This window comes from Oncorhynchus keta, chromosome 34 (assembly GCF_023373465.1).
Source record: "Oncorhynchus keta strain PuntledgeMale-10-30-2019 chromosome 34, Oket_V2, whole genome shotgun sequence".
In the NCBI taxonomy this organism is placed as follows: domain Eukaryota; kingdom Metazoa; phylum Chordata; class Actinopteri; order Salmoniformes; family Salmonidae; genus Oncorhynchus; species Oncorhynchus keta.
This window is the reverse complement of record NC_068454.1, coordinates 20660973-20680190: the sequence shown is the minus strand read 5'-3', so window position 1 is coordinate 20680190 and position 19218 is coordinate 20660973. Positions and strand designations below refer to the sequence as shown.

Sequence of the window (19218 nt, the reverse complement as noted above, 5' to 3'; positions counted from 1 at the left end):
GCCTTCCGCAAAACTCATAAGGGAAACACTGGATATGTACAGTATGCAGGGTTCACACACATTGACAAATGGAATTAAGACTTTTAACCAAATTTCCATGACTAATAATTGGTGCCGTCTGTGTGTACGTATAAAACAGTATGTAATGTGGTATCGACCCTGGGAGGCTGCTCTCTGATCCCATGTACCAACTCCTGTCGTTGTGCAAAGCACTTAACCCCACCACAAAGTAGAATACCTGTTAGGCAACTGTACAAAACAAGAGGTCAGTCTGGAGAGCTACTGGGTGTGCAGGCTTTTGATCAAGCCCTGCTCAAACACAGAGACAGTTTATCAAGGTTCGGTTCAGCAGCTAATTTCTCAAATTCTGGTTTGTTTGAGGGGGACTGGAATAAAAGCCTACCCACCCATTAGCTCTCCTGGAGGATGGTTGACCACCCTTGAAGCATAATATTGCAACATTACAACCAAATACATTTTATGCCTTTTTAAATAATTTGCTCATTTTATATATAAAAAGATCAAATGGCTTTGACAGGCTACAATTCGTTTTATTCAGCTGAAGCAAGCCCACACATTCTCTTCAGGAAATGTACCTTTTCTAATTTATTTTTGTTACCTTCGAAGTGATTACATTGCAGGCTGACTAGCATCTATTGAGTTGCAATGTCCCATACATTGGATGCCCAAAAAAACTATAAGTATCACCAAAACAAGTTGAAGTCACTCAATCCAAAAGAAAGGCTACATCGAATCCTTTTTTCTAAAATTACTGTTCACGATTCACAAATTCTTATTTTGATTCACTGCATTTGAACCAAATCCCAACTAATACAATGGTGAAATGTATTGTTCGTTTCGTAAAAAACAATAGTTTAAAATGAATAATCTGAGCCGTTCAAAAAAGTAAATCAACTTTGTATGGCCTTATTCGCAAGTGTTTTGGACATGACGAAAACATGAATACAAGCTAACAATAGCTTAACAGTTAACTAAAGGGCACAAGATATATATATATATATATTTTTTTTTTTTTACCTTTATTTAACCAGGCAAGTCAGTTAAGAACATATTCTTATTTTCAATGACGGCCTGGGAACAGTGGGTTAGCTGCCTGTTCAGGGGCAGAACGACAGATTTGTACCTTGTCAGCTCGTAGTTTGAATTGGCTACAAAGTTATTAGTCTGTTCTCTATTTAAGTGATAATGCCCAAGAAGTCCGCACGGGTGTTTCTAACCTTGAGAAAAAGTAAACCGTGCCAATATATCCTCCAAACACCAGCTTCGAGGGCATTATCACTTTTATACAACATGTTACCAACATATTACAATAATCATTGACATATTTCCATTAAAAAAACATTTATATGAATTTATTCATACTATTTCATCCTTCCACAAGATATAGTCCCAACACAAATCTAAGGTTGATAACCAAGCAGGCTGGTCATTCGTTCGATCGGTTCGGTTGCCAGAGACGCGACCCAGTCATTCAGTCTTTTTGTTCTGCATCTATGGATGAGACCCAATCGTTCTAAACGAGCGAACGATTGCAATGTTCTTATCCCTTGCTTGCAAGCTAGCCAACTACAGCTAATTTACAGTCACATAAAAAAAGTGCAGCCAGAATAACAGCAAAGTAGTTGCATTTGTTTAAGCTGTTTTCTAGTGACATTTATTTGGATACATCCATAACAATGAGCTAATAAGGCGCAATTTCGGTTGGCATAGAAAATGTGCTCACTCATCAGAACACTGTTGTTCAGAGGAGCAAGCCAACAACTCAGCTAACACAATCCCTTCAAACTGAAAAGACTACAAACTAGTTGCACTTCGTTTAGTTTGACCTTTTTTCAATTTACATTTCTTTGTATATACCCATAAAAATTATGCCAGCTGATTCATGATTTCGACTGGCTGAGAAACGCTGCCTGCCGGTCTCCTCACGTTCATTACTATGGAACAGCTGGAGATTAAATTTGAATATTGAAACAATGTTGCAAATGTCGGAGACAGACAGCAAGGTTTATACAAATCTCTGCTGTTGAAAACTAAATGTTAGTCTAAAAGAATTGTGAGATAATGTCTAGATGTCTAGATTTTTACAGTGGAGATCGAGTTGATAAATTGCTTGGCTGGGCTGACGAGACAGCAGGTTGCCCAGTCAGATGGAACAGAGTAAATACGCATTTTAACGTCATAGATTTAGCCGGTGGTAACTTATGTAATAGACACCGGCTGGAATTTGATTTTAACCAATCAGCATTAGACCCACCCATTGTATAACATATTTTATAGGCGAGGCCTACCTGCTGCTGCAATGTTCCGACTGTCTCGCTCTCCTTGAGCAACAGCCCACTCTTTTCTCACAAATGCAGGTGATGCGTGTAAACACAGCTGTGCAAAAGTGTCATTCCGATCCTGGCTGATATGTGGATTTTAATTTGATTGATAAAATATTTAAAAACGGTCTCTAAACAAATTACATTAACAGAAAATTACACAACTTTTCAGATTTGATCATTTTCCAAAACCTTTCCAGGCCTGGAAAACACCATTAAAAAAATTCCATGTCTTTTCCAGGATTTTCATGACCATACGAACCCTGAGTATGTATGTACCTGGCGAGCTCGAGGAAGACCAGGTACTCTCGGAGGGACATGGGCATGTTGCTGGAACCGCTGTCCATGGGGGCTTTCTTCAGGTCCACCAGCAGAGCACCTCTCTCCTGACCAAACACCTGCATCTCTACTGAGGCTGAGCCCACCACGCGGCGAAACTCATCCTGGGCCTCCGCACCCCAGCCTTTAGTCTGGGAGAGAAGAGAGGAAAAGGAGGGGGATGCAGGTAAAGAAAACAAATCTAAATTCATCCTCGTCACTTATACAAAAGCCCTTCACTTGAAGAACACTCGATCCCCCTCCGATGTCAACAACTACAGACCAGTATCCCTTCTTTCTTTTCTCTCCAAAACTCTTGAACGTGCCGTCCTTGGCCAGCTCTCCCGCTATCTCTCTCAGAATGACCTTCTTGATCCAAATCAGTCAGGTTTCAAGACTAGTCATTCAACTGAGACTGCTCTTCTCTGTATCACGGAGGCGCTCCGCACTGCTAAAGCTAACTCTCTCTCCTCTCATCCTTCTAGACCTATCGGCTGCCTTCGATACTGTAAACCATCAGATCCTCCTCTCCACCCTCTCCCAGTTGGGCATCTCCGGCGCGGCCCACGCTTGGATTGCGTCCTACCTGACAGGTCGCTCCTACCAGGTGGCGTGGCGAGAATCTGTCTCCTCACCACGCGCTCTCACCACTGGTGTCCCCCAGGGCTCTGTTCTAGGCCCTCTCCTATTCTCGCTATACACCAAGTCACTTGGCTCTGTCATAACCTCACATGGTCTCTCCTATCATTGCTATGCAGACGACACACAATTAATCTTCTCCTTTCCCCCTTCTGATGACCAGGTGGCGAATCGCATCTCTGCATGTCTGGCAGACATATCAGTGTGGATGACGGATCACCACCTCAAGCTGAACCTCGGCAAGACGGAGCTGCTCTTCCTCCCGGGGAAGGACTGCCCGTTCCATTATCTCGCCATCACGGTTGACAACTCCATTGTGTCCTCCTCCCAGAGCGCTAAGAACCTTGGCGTGATCCTGGACAACACCCTGTCGTTCTCAACTAACATCAAGGCGGTGGCCCGTTCCTGTAGGTTCATGCTCTACGACATCCGCAGAGTACGACCCTGCCTCACACAGGAAGCGGCGCAGGTCCTAATCCAGGCACTTGTCATCTCCCGTCTGGATTACTGCAACTCGCTGTTGGCTGGGCTCCCTGCCTGTGCCATTAAACCCCTACAACTCATCCAGAACGCCGCAGCCCGTCTGGTGTTCAACCTTCCCAAGTTCTCTCACGTCACCCCGCTCCTCCGCTCTCTCCACTGGCTTCCAGTTGAAGCTCGCATCCGCTACAAGACCATGGTGCTTGCCTACGGAGCTGTGAGGGGAACGGCACCTCAGTACCTCCAGGCTCTGATCAGGCCCTACACCCAAACAAGGGCACTGCGTTCATCCACCTCTGGCCTGCTCGCCTCCCTACCACTGAGGAAGTACAGTTCCCGCTCAGCCCAGTCAAAACTGTTCGCTGCTCTGGCTCCCCAATGGTGGAACAAACTCCCTCACGACGCCAGGACAGCGGAGTCAATCACCACCTTCCGGAGACACCTGAAACCCCACCTCTTTAAGGAATACCTAGGATAGGATAAAGTAATCCTTCTCACCCCCCTTAAAAGATTTAGATGCACTATTGTAAAGTGGCTGTTCCACTGGATGTCATAAGGTGAATGCACCAATTTGTAAGTCGCTCTGGATAAGAGCGTCTGCTAAATGACTTAAATGTAAATGTAAGAAAAAGATATGGCGACATACACAAATGTTATGTCAGAATATGGACAATATGCAAATGTATGCCCCTTACAAGGTCTGCAGGCACGATGTCATCGACTTACCAGGTCTGCAGGCACAATGTCCTTGAGGGAACACTTGATAGCCTGAGGGAGCCAGCGGCTCATTTCTGATTGGCCAGCCACGTCCACTCTTCTCAGACGCTCATTCATGTCCCTGATGAACAGGTCTGGACCCGCCTCCTCACTGGGAATGGGGAAGTAGAGGTGTAAGAGAAAGACAGACCTGGGTGACTGAAAAAACAAATCAATGTTCTGTCCCTTTTTATGCCTACTAGGTTTTTCATGTGTGTGCGTGTGCATCTGTACCTCTGCAGGGCTATTCCCTTGCAGAAACCATAGTCTTGGAAGTAGACTCTGACACGGTGAAGTTCAGGAACAGGACAGCTGCGGACCGGGTCCAGGTGACCTCTCTGGAACAGTTCTGTCAGGGTGGCCCGACACCACATCCCCTCCTTCCACTTCACAAACACTGTGGAGCCTGACGGAGACACTCACGCGCAATAGTCAGAGTGGCAACATCGCACTGCTTTCATTTCACAAACACCATAAAGCCTAGAGAGAGGGACATACCCACAGTAAGGTATCACACACACACACAGTGATCTCACCAGTCTCCAGTATGTCGCTGGCTGTGAACAGTCCTCTCTCTCCAGAGCAGAGGGAGTTGATCTTCTTGGACAGCAGAATACAGGCCCTCTGCTCTGCCACGTGGCGGATGTAGAAGTGGTTAGGGTTCACCACATGGGTCACCATCACCCACTCCTGGAACACTGAACACACTCACAGTTTCTATGTGTCTCTATTCATCAAGTTAGAGATTATGTGACCATAACGGTTGTGCATATTATTATGTGAAATGTGTGTCTGTCTCTCTTCTACCTTTCCCCTGACTGACAGGTGAGAGGTCCTCCTGGCTCTTCTTGCTGCTCCTCTGGGCTCTCTGTCTCTCACTGAACTGCTGCAGCTCAGACAGGTGAGCTGGGACAACTACAAGCAGAAACACCATTATTATCCTATGGGTAATGGGGATGTGGTTTACCTCAGCAGACATGCACTAACGTGCTCTCTAAATGTTGCTGTGACATTGTCACTAACCTCCAACTGAGAACCCTGCTGCAGTGGTTTTGGATGAGGCTGTGGTGACTTGATGGCAGGATTTCAAACTGTCCTTCCCTTCTCCTCCTTGTTCATTCTCCTCTATAATCTCCTCTATGATGACGTTGGGTCCGGAGTCTGAGACAGGGCTGGAGCTGGGTAAGGGCCGAGGGCCAGGGATGGGAGAGGGGCCCCAGGTATGCCTAGTCATCCTCAGGCTTTCCTGCTCCTGGCGAGGTGGAACATGCGCTCTGGTGCTGGACGGGGGAGGCCTCATCATCGTTTGGCTCACCTGCTGCTGCTGCTGGGGGCGGCTGGGCTCTCTGGTGCTAAGGGAGTGTGGGAGCAGGGGGGCCTTCCTATTGGGCCCAGCCTGCTCCTGGGGCCTCTCTCTGTCTCTGTGGATCAGCTCATCTGTCAGACTGAGGGGGGAGTTCAAAAGTCAGTTAAACCATTTAACAAAGATACATATATTTTTCTATCTGTAGTCAATTACAGTACGTACATCTTGGCGTTCCCAATGTTGATCTTCAGACACGCCTTCAGACTCCTGCCCAGCGCATCCTGCTGTGCTATGCAGCTAACACACACACATACATACATGCACGTCATGGTTCAGATGTGAGTTCAAACTACAGTAGCAGAACTCAGGTCAGGCCACATAGCTACAGGGTTTTAATTGTAATTCAGGTCAACTTTATTGACTCACCTCAGTCCAGAGCCCAGAGACAGACACTTCAGGTCAAACGACTGAACATCCACAGAAGCCTGCAGGGTCTCCAACAACTGTTCAACACACAAACACACCTCGTATTCCTTGAAGTGCCACTCTACAACCAGAAGGTGCAGTTTAGTGTATGTATGTATGTATGTATGTATGTATGTATGTATGTATGTATGTATGTATGTATGTATGTATGTATGTATGTGTATGTATGTATGTATGTGTATGTATGTATGTATATACCTGCTCCAGGTCACAGTAGCTCTCCAGGGAGGGGTGCTGTCCGACCTGCTTGGCCTTCTGCATGGCTGTGTCCAGGGCCCTCATCCTCTCCTCCACCCGGCCCAGTTCCCTCCTGCTGGACGGGAAGTGCTGCTCCATGTTGGTCAGCTCAGCCACCAGTGCCCCCTTCCTGACAATGTAGGAATTACACCTCACCCCATGAAACATAATGAAAAATAATGGGGTCCACTTACTGTATATCGTCCATTTGATCAGCCCTGATAAAAAGCATTACAGCCAAGCGCAATACACACAATAAGTAGCAGAAGCTACAAATACATAACACACTTGCCCATTAGTGAGAAGAAGGTATGAGGTGGTTGTAGAGTGGTGTACCTTCTATTGAGGATGGTGAAGGCCCTGTCCATAGCCTCATCTATCTCCATCAGCAGTCTGGCCTTCTCTCTCTTCACCTGCACCATCAAGCCTTTCACCAGAGTCTGCAGAACAAAGCACACAGCAGGTATGCTACAGGTAACATCTTGCTTTCATACAGGGCTGATTTCCCAGACACAGATTTAGCCTAGTCCCGGACTACAAAGCATACACAATGTATATTCTCCATTTAATGTGCTTTTTTTAGTCCAGGACGGGGCTTAATCTGTCTGGGAAACCAGGCCATAGTATTATTGGATCATGGAAGGACAGGAGATCTGGGACAGTACTTTAGTCGCTCACCTGATGGATGTTGTCCAGATTGGCCATGTTCTCAGAGGCCTGAGACAGAGCCTCTTCTACTGCTTTCAGTGCTTTCTCTACATCTGGACCCTAGAACAGAATACATATATTGCCTACAATATAGAAACAACAGAAATTCTTCCATTTCTGCAGCATTCTTTAAATAATGCCCTGCATCTGTTTGGCTGACCGACTCCAGGAGCTTGGATATTACTGATCAGACAGGCCAAGCACACTTATATTAACGTTAAACCATACCTGTTTTGTGTCCTCCTCGAGAGGTGAAGACGAGGATTTGACTCTGTGATGCCTCGGTCTGTCTCTACCAGAGTTTTAATAAACAAAAATAAAGGTTGTCTACAGAATAAGAACGATTACATAAAGTGCATTTGGAAAGTATTCAGGTCCCTTTACCTTTTCCACATTTTGTTACGTTAGAGCCTTATTCTAAAATGGATGAAATAGTTTTTTCTCTCTCATTAATCTACACACAAAACCTTTTAAGCAAAAACAGGTTTTACGAAATATTTGCTAATTTATTAAAAATTAAAAACAGAAATACCTTATTTATATAAGTATTCAGACCCTTTGCTATGAGACTCGAAATTGAGCTCAGGTGCATCCTGTTTCCATTGATCATCCTTGAGATGTTTCTACAACTTGATTGGAGTACACCTGTGGTAAATTAAATTCATTGGACAATTTGGAAAGACACACACCTGTCTATATAAGGTCCCACAGTTGACAGTGCAAAACCAAGCCAAAGGTACTTCAAAGTACTGAGTAAAGGGTCGGAATACTCATGTAAATGTGATATCAGTTTTTCATTTTGAATTAGCAAAATTTTCAAAAAACTGTTTTTGCTTCATCATTATGGAGTATTGTGTATAGATTGATGAGGGGGAAAAAAACAATTTAATCCATTTTAGAATAAGGCTGCAACGTAATTTTTAGGGGAAAAAGTCAAGGGGTATGAATACTTTACGAAGGCACTATGTAAATAAAGATGTTTATTTTTTTATACATTTTCAAAAATGTAATTGTGGGGTATTGTGCGTAGAATGATGAGGAAAAAATATAAATATATATTCTCAATTTTAGAATAAGTCTAATGTAACAAAATGTGGAAAAGGTGTAGGGGTCTGAATACTTTCCAAATGCATCATATTTCTAGTTTGGAGTGTTTGTTCATCATTGAGATATTAGAATAGGGGGAAATAATATTGAAATGTTTTCTATTTATAATTATGCCCTTAATATGTGTGTAAGGTCAACTGGACAGCAATTCAGTTTCTGCATTGTAAACTGCCAAAGTGAATCATAGTGGCTGACATGTGTGTATTTATAAGTATGTGAAATAAACTGTTATATACCTTTTCATTTTGTTCATTTTGGCTGTGTAGATGAGGCCAATGATTCTGCTGTCCACCTGCAGTCCCTCCACCCCTCCTTCAGGAAGAGTGGACTCAACCTGCAGGAACACCCAAAGGCCTTTTACATGTGGTCATTTCTTTTTCATTTGATTGTTTCTCCTTTTATTTAGAATCTTTGTGCAAATTTTCAATTAAGCATGTAACAAAACAAAATATTAATGTATAAAATCTAAAAAAGGTAAATAGAAAACATTTCAACTATAGTTGCAAACAAAATAAATATAGGCCAAAAATATATATATTTTGGAGGGCTTGCCTGTTTTGCATGTTATGTTGGCATTAATACGTGTCACATATCAATTTGCATTTGGTACCTTGGGTCGAGAGTTAGCACCAACTCACGAAACCCCCGTTTCTCAACCGTGTAAATTGGGGCCATGTCTTTGCAGATGTAAATTATAACAGCAGCTGTTATCTCCTTCCATCTTCGTGATTCTTTGCCATAAATGGTGTGCCGCGGGCAAAAGCCTCTCGCAACGAGTTTGGGGGGGTTTTTTTTGAGCACACAACTGTACTTTTTGGGGTCTCATCTGTTGACTCTCTCCGTACAGTTTCACATGATTCTTGCGTAGGTGGTAAAAGAGGTTAGTGGTGTTTGATTTTGTTGTCAGGAACGGCCTGCAGCATATTTTGCAGAGGACAGTTTTCTGGTCTGTGCCAGACTTTTCATACCCAAACCATGTCCATGCGAACGAAGTAGCCCCCCTTTAGGTACGAGCTCTGTGTCTCCATGCTACGTTCACTCTCCTCCATGTTTGTTTGCGTTCACATGTGGAAAGAAATTTGCAACACAAAGCGTCATCCAATTGACGAAAGATACTGCCGTAAAGAGTGATTTGCGACACAACAAAAAAAACAATAGAGCATAATATGAAACAATAGACGTTTTTCTGTTATCACACGATATATATATATAGTCATATCGCCCAACCCTAGCTGACAGGTACAGTGGGGCAAAAAAGTATTTAGTAAGCCACCAATTGTGCAAGTTCTCCCACTTAAAAAGATGAGAGGCCTGTAATTTTCATCATAGGTACACTTCAACTATGACAGACAAAATGAGGGGGGAAAAAATCCAGAAAATCACATTGTAGGAATTTTAATTTATTTATTTGCAAATTATGGTGGAAAATAAGTATTTGGTCAATAACAAAAGTTTCTCAATACTTTATTATATACCCTTTGTTGGCAATGACAGAGGTCAAACGTTTTCTGTAAGTCTTCACAAGGTTTTCACACACTGTTGGTGGTATTTTGGCCCATTCCTCCATGCAGATCTCCTCTAGAGCAGTGATGTTTTGGGGCTGTTGCTGGGCAACACGGACTTTCAACTCACTCCAAAGATTTTCTATGGGGTTGAGACCTGGAGACTGGCTAGGCCACTCCAGGACCTTGAAATGCTTCTTACGAAGCCACTCCTTCATTGCTCGGACGGTGTGTTTGGGATCATTGTCATGCTGAAAGACCCAGCCACGTTTCATCTTCAATGCCCTTGCTGATGGAAGGGGGTTTTCACTCAAAATCTCACGATACATGGCCCCATTCATTCTTTCCTATACACGGATCAGTCGTCCTGGTCCCTTTGCAGAAAAACAACCCCAAAGCATGATGTTTCCACCCCCATGCTTCACAGCAGGTATGGTGTTCTTTGGATGCAACTCAGCATTCGTTGTCCTCCAAACATGACAAGTTGAGTTTTTACCAAAAAAGTGATATTTAGGTTTCATCTGACCATAAGACATTCTCCCAATCTTCTTCTGGGTCATCCAAATGCTCTCTAGCAAACTTCAGACGGGCCTGGACATGTACTGGCTTAAGCAGGGCACTGCAGGATTTGAGTCCCTGGCGGCGTAGTGTGTTACTGACGGTATGCTTTGTTACTTTGGTCCCAGCTCTCTGCAGGTCATTCACTAGGTCCCCCCATGTGGTTCTTGTGATCATTTTGACCCCACGGGGTGAGATCTTCCGTGGAGCCCCAGATCGAGGGAGATTATCAGTGGTCTTGTATGTCTTCCATTTCCTAATAATCGCTCCCACAGTTGATTTCTTCAAACCAAGCTGCTTACCTATTGCAGATTCAGTCTTCCCAGCCTGGTGCAGGTCTACAATTTTGTTTCTGGTGTCCTTTGACAGCTCTTTGGTCTTGGCCGTAGTGGAGTTTGGAGTGTGACTGTTTGAGGTTGTGGACAGGTGTCTTTTATACTGATAACAAGTTCAAACAGGTGCCATTAACCTGTTACTCCTACCCCCTACTTTTTCAAACATTCTGTTAAAAATCACGCAACATTTCAGTGCCCTGCTGCTCATGCCAGGAATATAGTATATGCATATGATCAGTATGTGTGGATAGAAAACACTCAGACGTTTATAAAACTGGTTAAATCACGGCTGTGACTATAACAGAACGTGCGTTTCATCGGAAAGCGCAGGAAAATCTGATCACTGAAAATGGAAATATATATCCATCCTCCACTTCAACCCAATCCGCCTCACCCAATGTAGCTACTTTTCCTAAAGTATTTATATTTACTTCGGAACCGGGACCCCTCAACTGAAGCTAGCCAGCTAACCACCAGCTATGCTAGCGGTCTTCAGCTAACCGGTCATCAGCTAACCTTTAGCTCGGAAAGCTCTCGCCAGTTCGAACAACGCAACGCTAACCAGAGCATAACGGACCTATTTATTTTTTTATCCCCGGATTCCCTCCGCAAACGGAACATTTTTTTCAGCTGGATCTTCACAACTAGCTATCGAGCTAAACCGCAACCCTGGTTGATTATTCCTGGCTAGCGTTTCCACCCACGTAGCTTGAAGCTAGCCCGGCCAGAGCTCCTGTGTTCCTAGCATACTCCTGGGCTTCTATACCCGGACCCACGACCGGTCTATCGATGTCACTGCATGAAGAGGAATAAACAGACTCACCCCATTGCGACGTCCTCCAAAGGCTAACTCTCTAGCCCTCGCTATCTCCTTGCTTGCTAATTCGGCATGCTAACTGCTAGCTTGTTTAGCCCAGGTCCGCTAACTACTACCTTGTTTACCCCGGCCTGCTAATCTGTTAGCTTGTTAGCACAGGCCTGCTAACCGTCTGCATCTCAGTGGCCCATATGTACTTTCTATCTCTTCCCGATTTTTTAAATTTGTTTATACCTTCCGGAAACCTGCCTCACCCAATGTGATACGGAATCACTATTATTTTTAATTTTTAGAACACACTCAAGAACCTCCAGAAGCTAACCAGCTAACTAGCTACAAGCTATTTAGTCATTGTTAGTTTTTTTTTTTACCTGGATAACACTCGCCAGTCCAGCCCCCCTGCCCCATCCACCGCTGCCCCTGGACTCTGATCACTTGGCTACATAGCTGATGCACGCCATTCTGTTTGTTTTATCTGTCGGCCCCGTTGCCTAGTCAATGCCATTTTACCTGCTGTTGTTATGCTAGCTGATTAGCTGTTGTCTCACCCACTGTTTTAGCTAGCTTTCCCAATTCAACACCTGTGATTACTGTATGCCTCGCTGTATGTCTCTCTCAAATGTCAATATGCCTTGTATACTGTTGCTCAGGTTAGTTATCATTGTTTTAGTTCACAATGGAGCCCCTAGTCCCACTCCTCATACCTCCTTTGTCCCACCTCCCACATATGCGATGACCTCACCCATTACAAACAGCATGTCCAGAGATAAAACCTCTCTCATCATCACCCAGTGCCTGGGCTTACCTCCGCCGTACCCGCACCCCACCATACCCCTGTCTGCACATTATGCCCTGAATATATTCTACCATGCCCAGAAACCTGCTCCTCTTATTCTCTGTCCCCAACGCTCTAGGCGACCAGTTTTGATAGCCTTTAGCCGCACCCTCATACTACTCCTTCTCTGTTCCGCGGGTGATGTGGAGGTAAACCCAGGCCCTGCATGTCCCCAGGCACCCTCATTTGTTGACTTCTGTGATCGAAAAAGCCTTGGTTTCATGCATGTCAACATCAGAAGCCTCCTCCCTAAGTTTGTTTTACTCACTGCTTTAGCACACTCTGCTAACCCTGATGTCCTTGCCGTGTCTGAATCCTGGCTCAGGAAGGCCACCAAAAATTCAGAGATTTCCATACCCAACTATAACATCTTCCGTCAAGATAGAACTGCCAAAGGGGAGGAGTTGCAGTCTACTGCAGAGATAGCCTGCAAAGTAATGTCATACTTTCCAGGTCCATACCCAAACAGTTCGAACTACTAATTCTGAAAATTACTCTCTCCAGAAATAAGTCTCTCACTGTTGCCGCCTGCTACCGACCCCCCTCAGCTCCCAGCTGTGCCCTGGACACCATTTGTGAATTGATTGCCCCCCATCTAGCTTCAGAGTTTGTTCTGTTAGGTGACCTAAACTGGGATATGCTTAACACCCCGGCAGTCCTACAATCTAAGCTAGATGCCCTCAATCTCACACAAATCATCAAGGAACCCACCAGGTACAACCCTAACTCTGTAAGCAAGGGCACCCTCATAGATGTCATCCTGACCAACTGGCCCTCCAAATACACCTCCGCTGTCTTCAACCAGGATCTCAGCGACCACTGCCTCATTGCCTGTATCCGCTACGGTGCCGCAGTCAAACGACCACCCCTCATCACTGTCAAACGCTCCCTAAAACACTTCTGTGAGCAGGCCTTTCTAATCGACCTGGCCCGGGTATCCTGGAAGGACATTGACCTCATCCCGTCAGTTGAGGATGCCTGGTCATTCTTTAAGAGTAACTTCCTCACCATTTTAGATAAGCATGCTCCGTTCAAAAAATGCAGAACTAAGAACAGATGCAGCCCTTGGTTCACTCCAGACCTGACTGCCCTCAACCAGCACAAAAACATCCTGTGGCGGACTGCAATAGCATCGAACAGTCCCCGCGATATGCAACTGTTCAGGGACGTCAGGAACCAATACACGCAGTCAGTCAGGAAAGCTAAGGCCAGCTTCTTCAGGCAGAAGTTTGCATCCTGTAGCTCCAACTCCAAAAAGTTCTGGGACACTGTGAAGTCCATGGAGAACAAGAGCACCTCCTCCCAGCTGCCCACTGCACTGAGGCTAGGGAACACGGTCACCACCAACATTATCGAAAACTTCAACAAGCATTTCTCAACGGCTGGCCATGCCTTCCGCCTGGCTACTCCTACCTCGGCCAACAGCTCCGGCCCACCCGCAGCTCCTCGCCCAAGCCTCTCCACGTTCTCCTTTACCCAAATCCAGATAACAGATGTTCTGAAAGAGCTGCAAAACCTGGACCCGTATAAATCAGCTGGGCTTGACAATCTGGACCCTCTATTTCTGAAACTATCTGTCGCCATTGTTGCAACCCCTATTACCAGCCTGTTCAACCTCTCTTTCATATCATCTGAGATCCCCAAGGATTGGAAAGCTGCTGCAGTCATCCCCCTCTTCAAAGGGGGAGACACCCTGGACCCAAACTGTTACAGACCTATATCCATTCTGCCCTGCCTATCTAAGGTCTTCGAAAGCCAAGTCAACAAACAGGTCACTGACCATCTCGAATCCCACCGTGCCTTCTCCGCTATGCAATCTGGTTTCCGAGCCGGTCACGGGTGCACCTCAGCCACACTCAAGGTACTAAACGACATCATAACCGCCATCGATAAAAGACAGTATTGTGCAGCCGTCTTCATCGACCTTGCCAAGGCTTTCGACTCTGTCAATCACCAGATTCTTATCGGCAGACTCAGTAGCCTCGGTTTTTCGGATGACTGCCTAGCCTGGTTCACCAATTACTTTGCAGACAGAGTTCAGTGTGTCAAATCGGAGGGCATGCTGTCCGGTCCTCTGGCAGTCTCTATGGGGGTGCCACAGGGTTCAATTCTCGGGCCGACTCTTTTCTCTGTATATATCAATGATGTTGGTCTTGCTGCGGGCGATTCCCTGATCCACCTCTACGCAGACGACACCATTCTATATACTTTCGGCCCGTCATTGGACACTGTGCTATCTAACCTCCAAACGAGCTTCAATGCCATACAACACTCCTTCCGTGGCCTCCAACTGCTCTTAAACGCTAGTAAAACCAAATGCATGCTTTTCAACCGATCGCTGCCTGCACCCGCATGCCCGACGAGCATCACCACACTGGATGGTTCCGACCTTGAATATGTGGACACCTATAAGTACCTAGGTGTCTGGCTAGACTGCAAACTCTCCTTCCAGACCCATATCAAACATCTCCAATCGAAAATCAAATCAAGAGTCGGCTTTCTATTCCGCAACAAAGCCTCCTTCACTCACGCTGCCAAGCTTACCCTAGTAAAACTGACTATCCTACCGATCCTCGACTTTGGCGATGTCATCTACAAAATCGCTTCCAACACTCTACTCAGCAAAATGGATGCAGTTTATCACAGTGCCATCCGTTTTGTCACTAAAGCACCTTATACTACCCACCACTGCGACTTGTATGCTCTAGTCGGCTGGCCCTCGCTACATATTCGTCGCCAGACCCACTGGCTCTAGGTCATCTACAAGGCCATGCTAGGTAAAGCTCCGCCTTATCTCAGTTCACTGGTCACAATGGCAACACCCATCCGTAGCACGCGCTCCAGCAGGTGTATCTCACTGATCATCCCTAAAGCCAACACCTCATTCGGCCGCCTTTCGTTCCAGTACTCTGCTGCCTGTGACTGGAACGAATTGCAAAAATCGCTGAAGTTGGAGACTTTTATCTCCCTCACCAACTTCAAACATCAGCTATCTGCGCAGCTAACCGATCGCTGCAGCTGTACATAATCTATTGGTAAATAGCCAACCCATTTTCACCTACCTCATCCCCACAGTTTTTATTTATTTACTTTTCTGCTCTTTTGCACACCAATATATCTATCTACCTGTACATGATCATCTGATCATTTATCACTCCAGTGTTAATCTGCAATATTGTAATTATTCGCCTACCTCCTCATGCCTTTTGCACACATTGTATATAGACTCCCCTTTTTTTCTACTGTGTTATTGACTTGTTAATTGTTTACTCCATGTGTAACGCTGTGTTGTCTGTTCACACTGCTATGCTTTATCTTGGCCAGGTTGCAGTTGCAAATGAGAACTTGTTCTCAACTAGCCTACCTGGTTAAATAAAGGTGAAATAAAAATAAAAATAAAAAACGGCAAACCGCATTAAATGGGGCTGAGGTTGCAATACCTACAGCTTCCACACGATGTCAACAGTCTTGTCATTTGCCTAGGCTTTGTTTCTTGGTCAAACGAAGAAGAGACAAGCCATGTATTCAGGTCTCCGACCGGATATTTTGGTTGAGATTTACCCTGACATTATTTACAGACGTACCCCATATAGAATATACATCGCCTCGTGATCAATTTGATCGCTTATTAACGTGTACTAATACCTAAAGTTGCATTACAAAAGTATTTCGAAGTGTTGTGAAAGTTTATCGTCAACTTTTTTAATTTAAAAAAATGACGCTACGTTATAAGACGCTATTTTTTCCCGTTTATCACAGTCTTCATAGATCGATATCTAGGCTATATATGAAAAAAAAAAAAAAAAGACCCAATAGCGATTATGGGACATCTAGGAGTGCCAACAAAGAACATGGTCAAAGGTAATGAATGTTTTATATTTTATTTGTGCGTTTTGTGTAGCGACGACTATGCTAATTATTTTGTTTACGTCCCCTGCGGGTCTTTTGGGGTGTTACATGCTATCAGATAATAGCTTCTCATGCTTTCGCCGAAAAGCATGTGAAAAATCTGACTTGTTGCCTGGATTCACAACGAGTGTAGCTTTAATTCAATACCCTGCATGTGTATTTTAATGAACGTTTGAGTTTTAACTAGTACTCTTAGCATTTAGCATAGTGCATTTGCATTTCCAGATGGGACGCCTGCGTGTCAGGTAGGAGAGGAGGTTGATACAGGTAACAAGTGGAGGACAGAGGAACCTCTTAAAGAAGAAGTTACAGGTCTGTGAGAGCCAGAAATCTTGCTTGTTTGTAGGTGACCAAATACTTATTTTCCACCATAATTTGCAAATAAATTCATTAAAAATCCTACAATGTGATTTTCTGGATTTTCCCCCCTAATTTTGTCTGTCATAGTTGAAGTGTACCTATGATGAAAATTACAGGCCTCTCATCTTTTTAAGTGGGAGAACTTGCACAATTGGTGGCTGACTAAATACTTTTTTGCCCCACTGTATATAAAAACGAGCACAGCCATGCAATCTCCATAGACAAACATTGGCAGTAGAATGGCCTTACTGAAGAGCTCAGTAACTTTCAACGTGTCACCGTTATAAGATTATACTTCTCCAAAAAGTAAGTTTGTCAAACTTCTGCACTGCTAGAGCTGCCCAGGTCAATTGTAAGTGCTGTTATTGTGAAGTGGAAACGTCTAGGAGCGACAACGGCTCAGCCGTGAAGTGGTAGGCCACACAAGCTTACAGATTGGGACCACAGAGTGCTGAAGCGCGTAAAAATTGTCATCCTCGGTTGCAACACAATTCCAAACTGCCTTTGGAAGCAACGTCAGCACAAGAACTGTTCATCACCAACAAACTAACATGGTCCAAGCATACGAAGACAGTCGTGAAGAGAGTACGACAAAACCTATTCCCCTTCGGGAGACTGAAAAGGTTTGGCATGGGTCCCCTGATCCTCAAAAGGTTTTACAAATGCACCATCGAGAGCATCCTGACAGGTTGCATCACTGCCTGGTATGGCAACTGCTCTGCATCTGACAGCAAAGCACTAGAGGGTAGTGCGTATGGCCCAGTACATCACCAGGGCCAAGCTTCTTGCCATCCAGGACCTCTATACCAGGCGGTGTCAGAGGAAGGCCCTAAAAATTGTCAAATACTCCAGCCCTAGTCATAGACTGTTCTCTCTGCTACCTCATGGCAAGCGGTACCAGAGCACCAAGTCTAGGTCCAAGAGGCTTATAAACAGTTTCTACCCCAAAGCCATAAGACTCCTTAAAGTCTAATCAAATGGCTTCCCTGACTATTTGTCACCCCCCCACTCCTGCTACTCTGTTATCTATGTATAGTCACTTTAATAACTCTACCTACATGTACATATTACCTCAATTACCTCGACACCGGTACCCCCTGTATATAGCCCCGCTATTGTTATTTTACTGTTGCTCTTTAAATATTTGTTATTCTTATCTTACTTTTTTTAAAAGGTATTTTCTTAAAACTGCATAGTTGGTTAAGGGCTTGTAAGTAAGCATTTCCCTGTAATGTCTACTACACCTGTTGTGTTCAGCGCATGTGACAAATATAATTGGATTTGATTTATATTACTGTATATGTGAAAATGTTGAAAATATGGGGACTATACATATACAGGGAAGTGTATACATTCAGCATTGCATTTACAGCCTTACCCCTTTTGAAATATGTATGTGACCATCAGTTTCATGTAGTGTTTGTTGTATAGTTGACATCAGGTGCTAGTACGGTACTGTACCTTGCATTCAGGGCACAGAATGACATTGTTAAACTCCAGCGAGCGCAGACAGGTAGTGCAGAAGATGTGGGAACATAGGAGGACATTGGGAAGGTTGCCAACGATTTCGTCCTCTGAAAAGATTAATAGCATTAAGATGTATTTTACAACGTTTTGTGCATTTTTAGATTGGGGGAAGGAGATGGCTAAACCTGCAACATTTTTTTCCCCCTATGCCATAAGAGTTAACTTTAACGGAAGATAATTCCTCTCTGGCCATAATGGTCCAGTCCAGATGTATTGGCAGAGTGGCAGTCTATAGGCAGAATGAGATGATGTGACCGGACCAAACTCTTGATAAGCTTTTTCAAGTCAACAAAATGTATTATTAACTACGATATAACGTTACTGTATAAACACAGTTCGCCTGTTTACTGAAGAAAATGGACCGTATAACTTTTGGTAGCCACAACGTGGCCCGAAGCTAGCTAACAGGTGTGCAATTTGACAAGTAACGTTAGCTCGATATAGCTAAAACTTTAAACAACATGAATGACAATATGTGGACTGGCAAATTATAATTATTACAAAGAATTTACCTGGTAAAGTGTAAGCAATACCGCATATGTTACAAACCACAGAGTTCGGGTTGTCGGCTCGAGGCGTTCTGTCCGACATTTTTGAACGGACGACTACGGTTCACATCGATTGAAAGAATGTTCTGTCTGATTACTCTGCCTCCAATTATGTCACGTGCGCATAAAGGCACGCAAGAGCAGATGGAAAGGCCCAACCGTGCACACGACAGGATGGATGGAAAAGGCTGCGGAGAAAAGGCAACTTCTTTCTTCATAATTCCCACTTGAGGGCGCCATATCATACTTTAGCAATCCCTGGCCTTCCGGAACCGCCTGCACCCTGCAGTGATGTAGTCTGTGAGTATTATGGTCAAGACAGGTAGACTAAAGAGCACGTTGACCATTGTGCACTCAAGTGCATGATGATAACAATTAATTTTAAACATAATAAAGAAAGTAGGCATATTTCCACCGTTTTTCCACCTTCTTGCCATTAAATGGGTTT

The 19218-nt window shown here is 44.5% G+C and overlaps 1 protein-coding gene across 3 annotated transcripts in view; it reads right to left on the bottom strand.

Annotated features, from left to right (window-relative positions):
• The window catches only part of rnf17 (ring finger protein 17), a 35379-nt gene extending 16433 nt beyond the window's left edge, over positions 1 to 18946 (bottom strand). For 2 of the 3 annotated variants that reach the window (XM_035749504.2, XM_035749506.2), the window contains exons 1-15: positions 18735 to 18946; positions 18157 to 18269; positions 8616 to 8713; positions 7501 to 7564; positions 7243 to 7332; positions 6901 to 7004; positions 6526 to 6694; positions 6268 to 6344; positions 6064 to 6138; positions 5559 to 5980; positions 5343 to 5450; positions 5072 to 5233; positions 4770 to 4941; positions 4506 to 4647; positions 2622 to 2812 (exon numbers count right to left, since the gene is read on the bottom strand). In XM_035749504.2, the coding sequence (XP_035605397.1) occupies positions 2622 to 2812; positions 4506 to 4647; positions 4770 to 4941; positions 5072 to 5233; positions 5343 to 5450; positions 5559 to 5980; positions 6064 to 6138; positions 6268 to 6344; positions 6526 to 6694; positions 6901 to 7004; positions 7243 to 7332; positions 7501 to 7564; positions 8616 to 8713; positions 18157 to 18269; positions 18735 to 18813 (2066 nt within the window). In that variant the 5' untranslated portion in view covers positions 18814 to 18946. The remainder of the gene's footprint in view (positions 1 to 2621; positions 2813 to 4505; positions 4648 to 4769; positions 4942 to 5071; positions 5234 to 5342; positions 5451 to 5558; positions 5981 to 6063; positions 6139 to 6267; positions 6345 to 6525; positions 6695 to 6900; positions 7005 to 7242; positions 7333 to 7500; positions 7565 to 8615; positions 8714 to 18156; positions 18270 to 18734) is intronic. The other variant, XM_035749505.2, reaches the window with a different exon arrangement.
• Between the last annotated feature and the right edge of the window lie 272 nt (positions 18947 to 19218).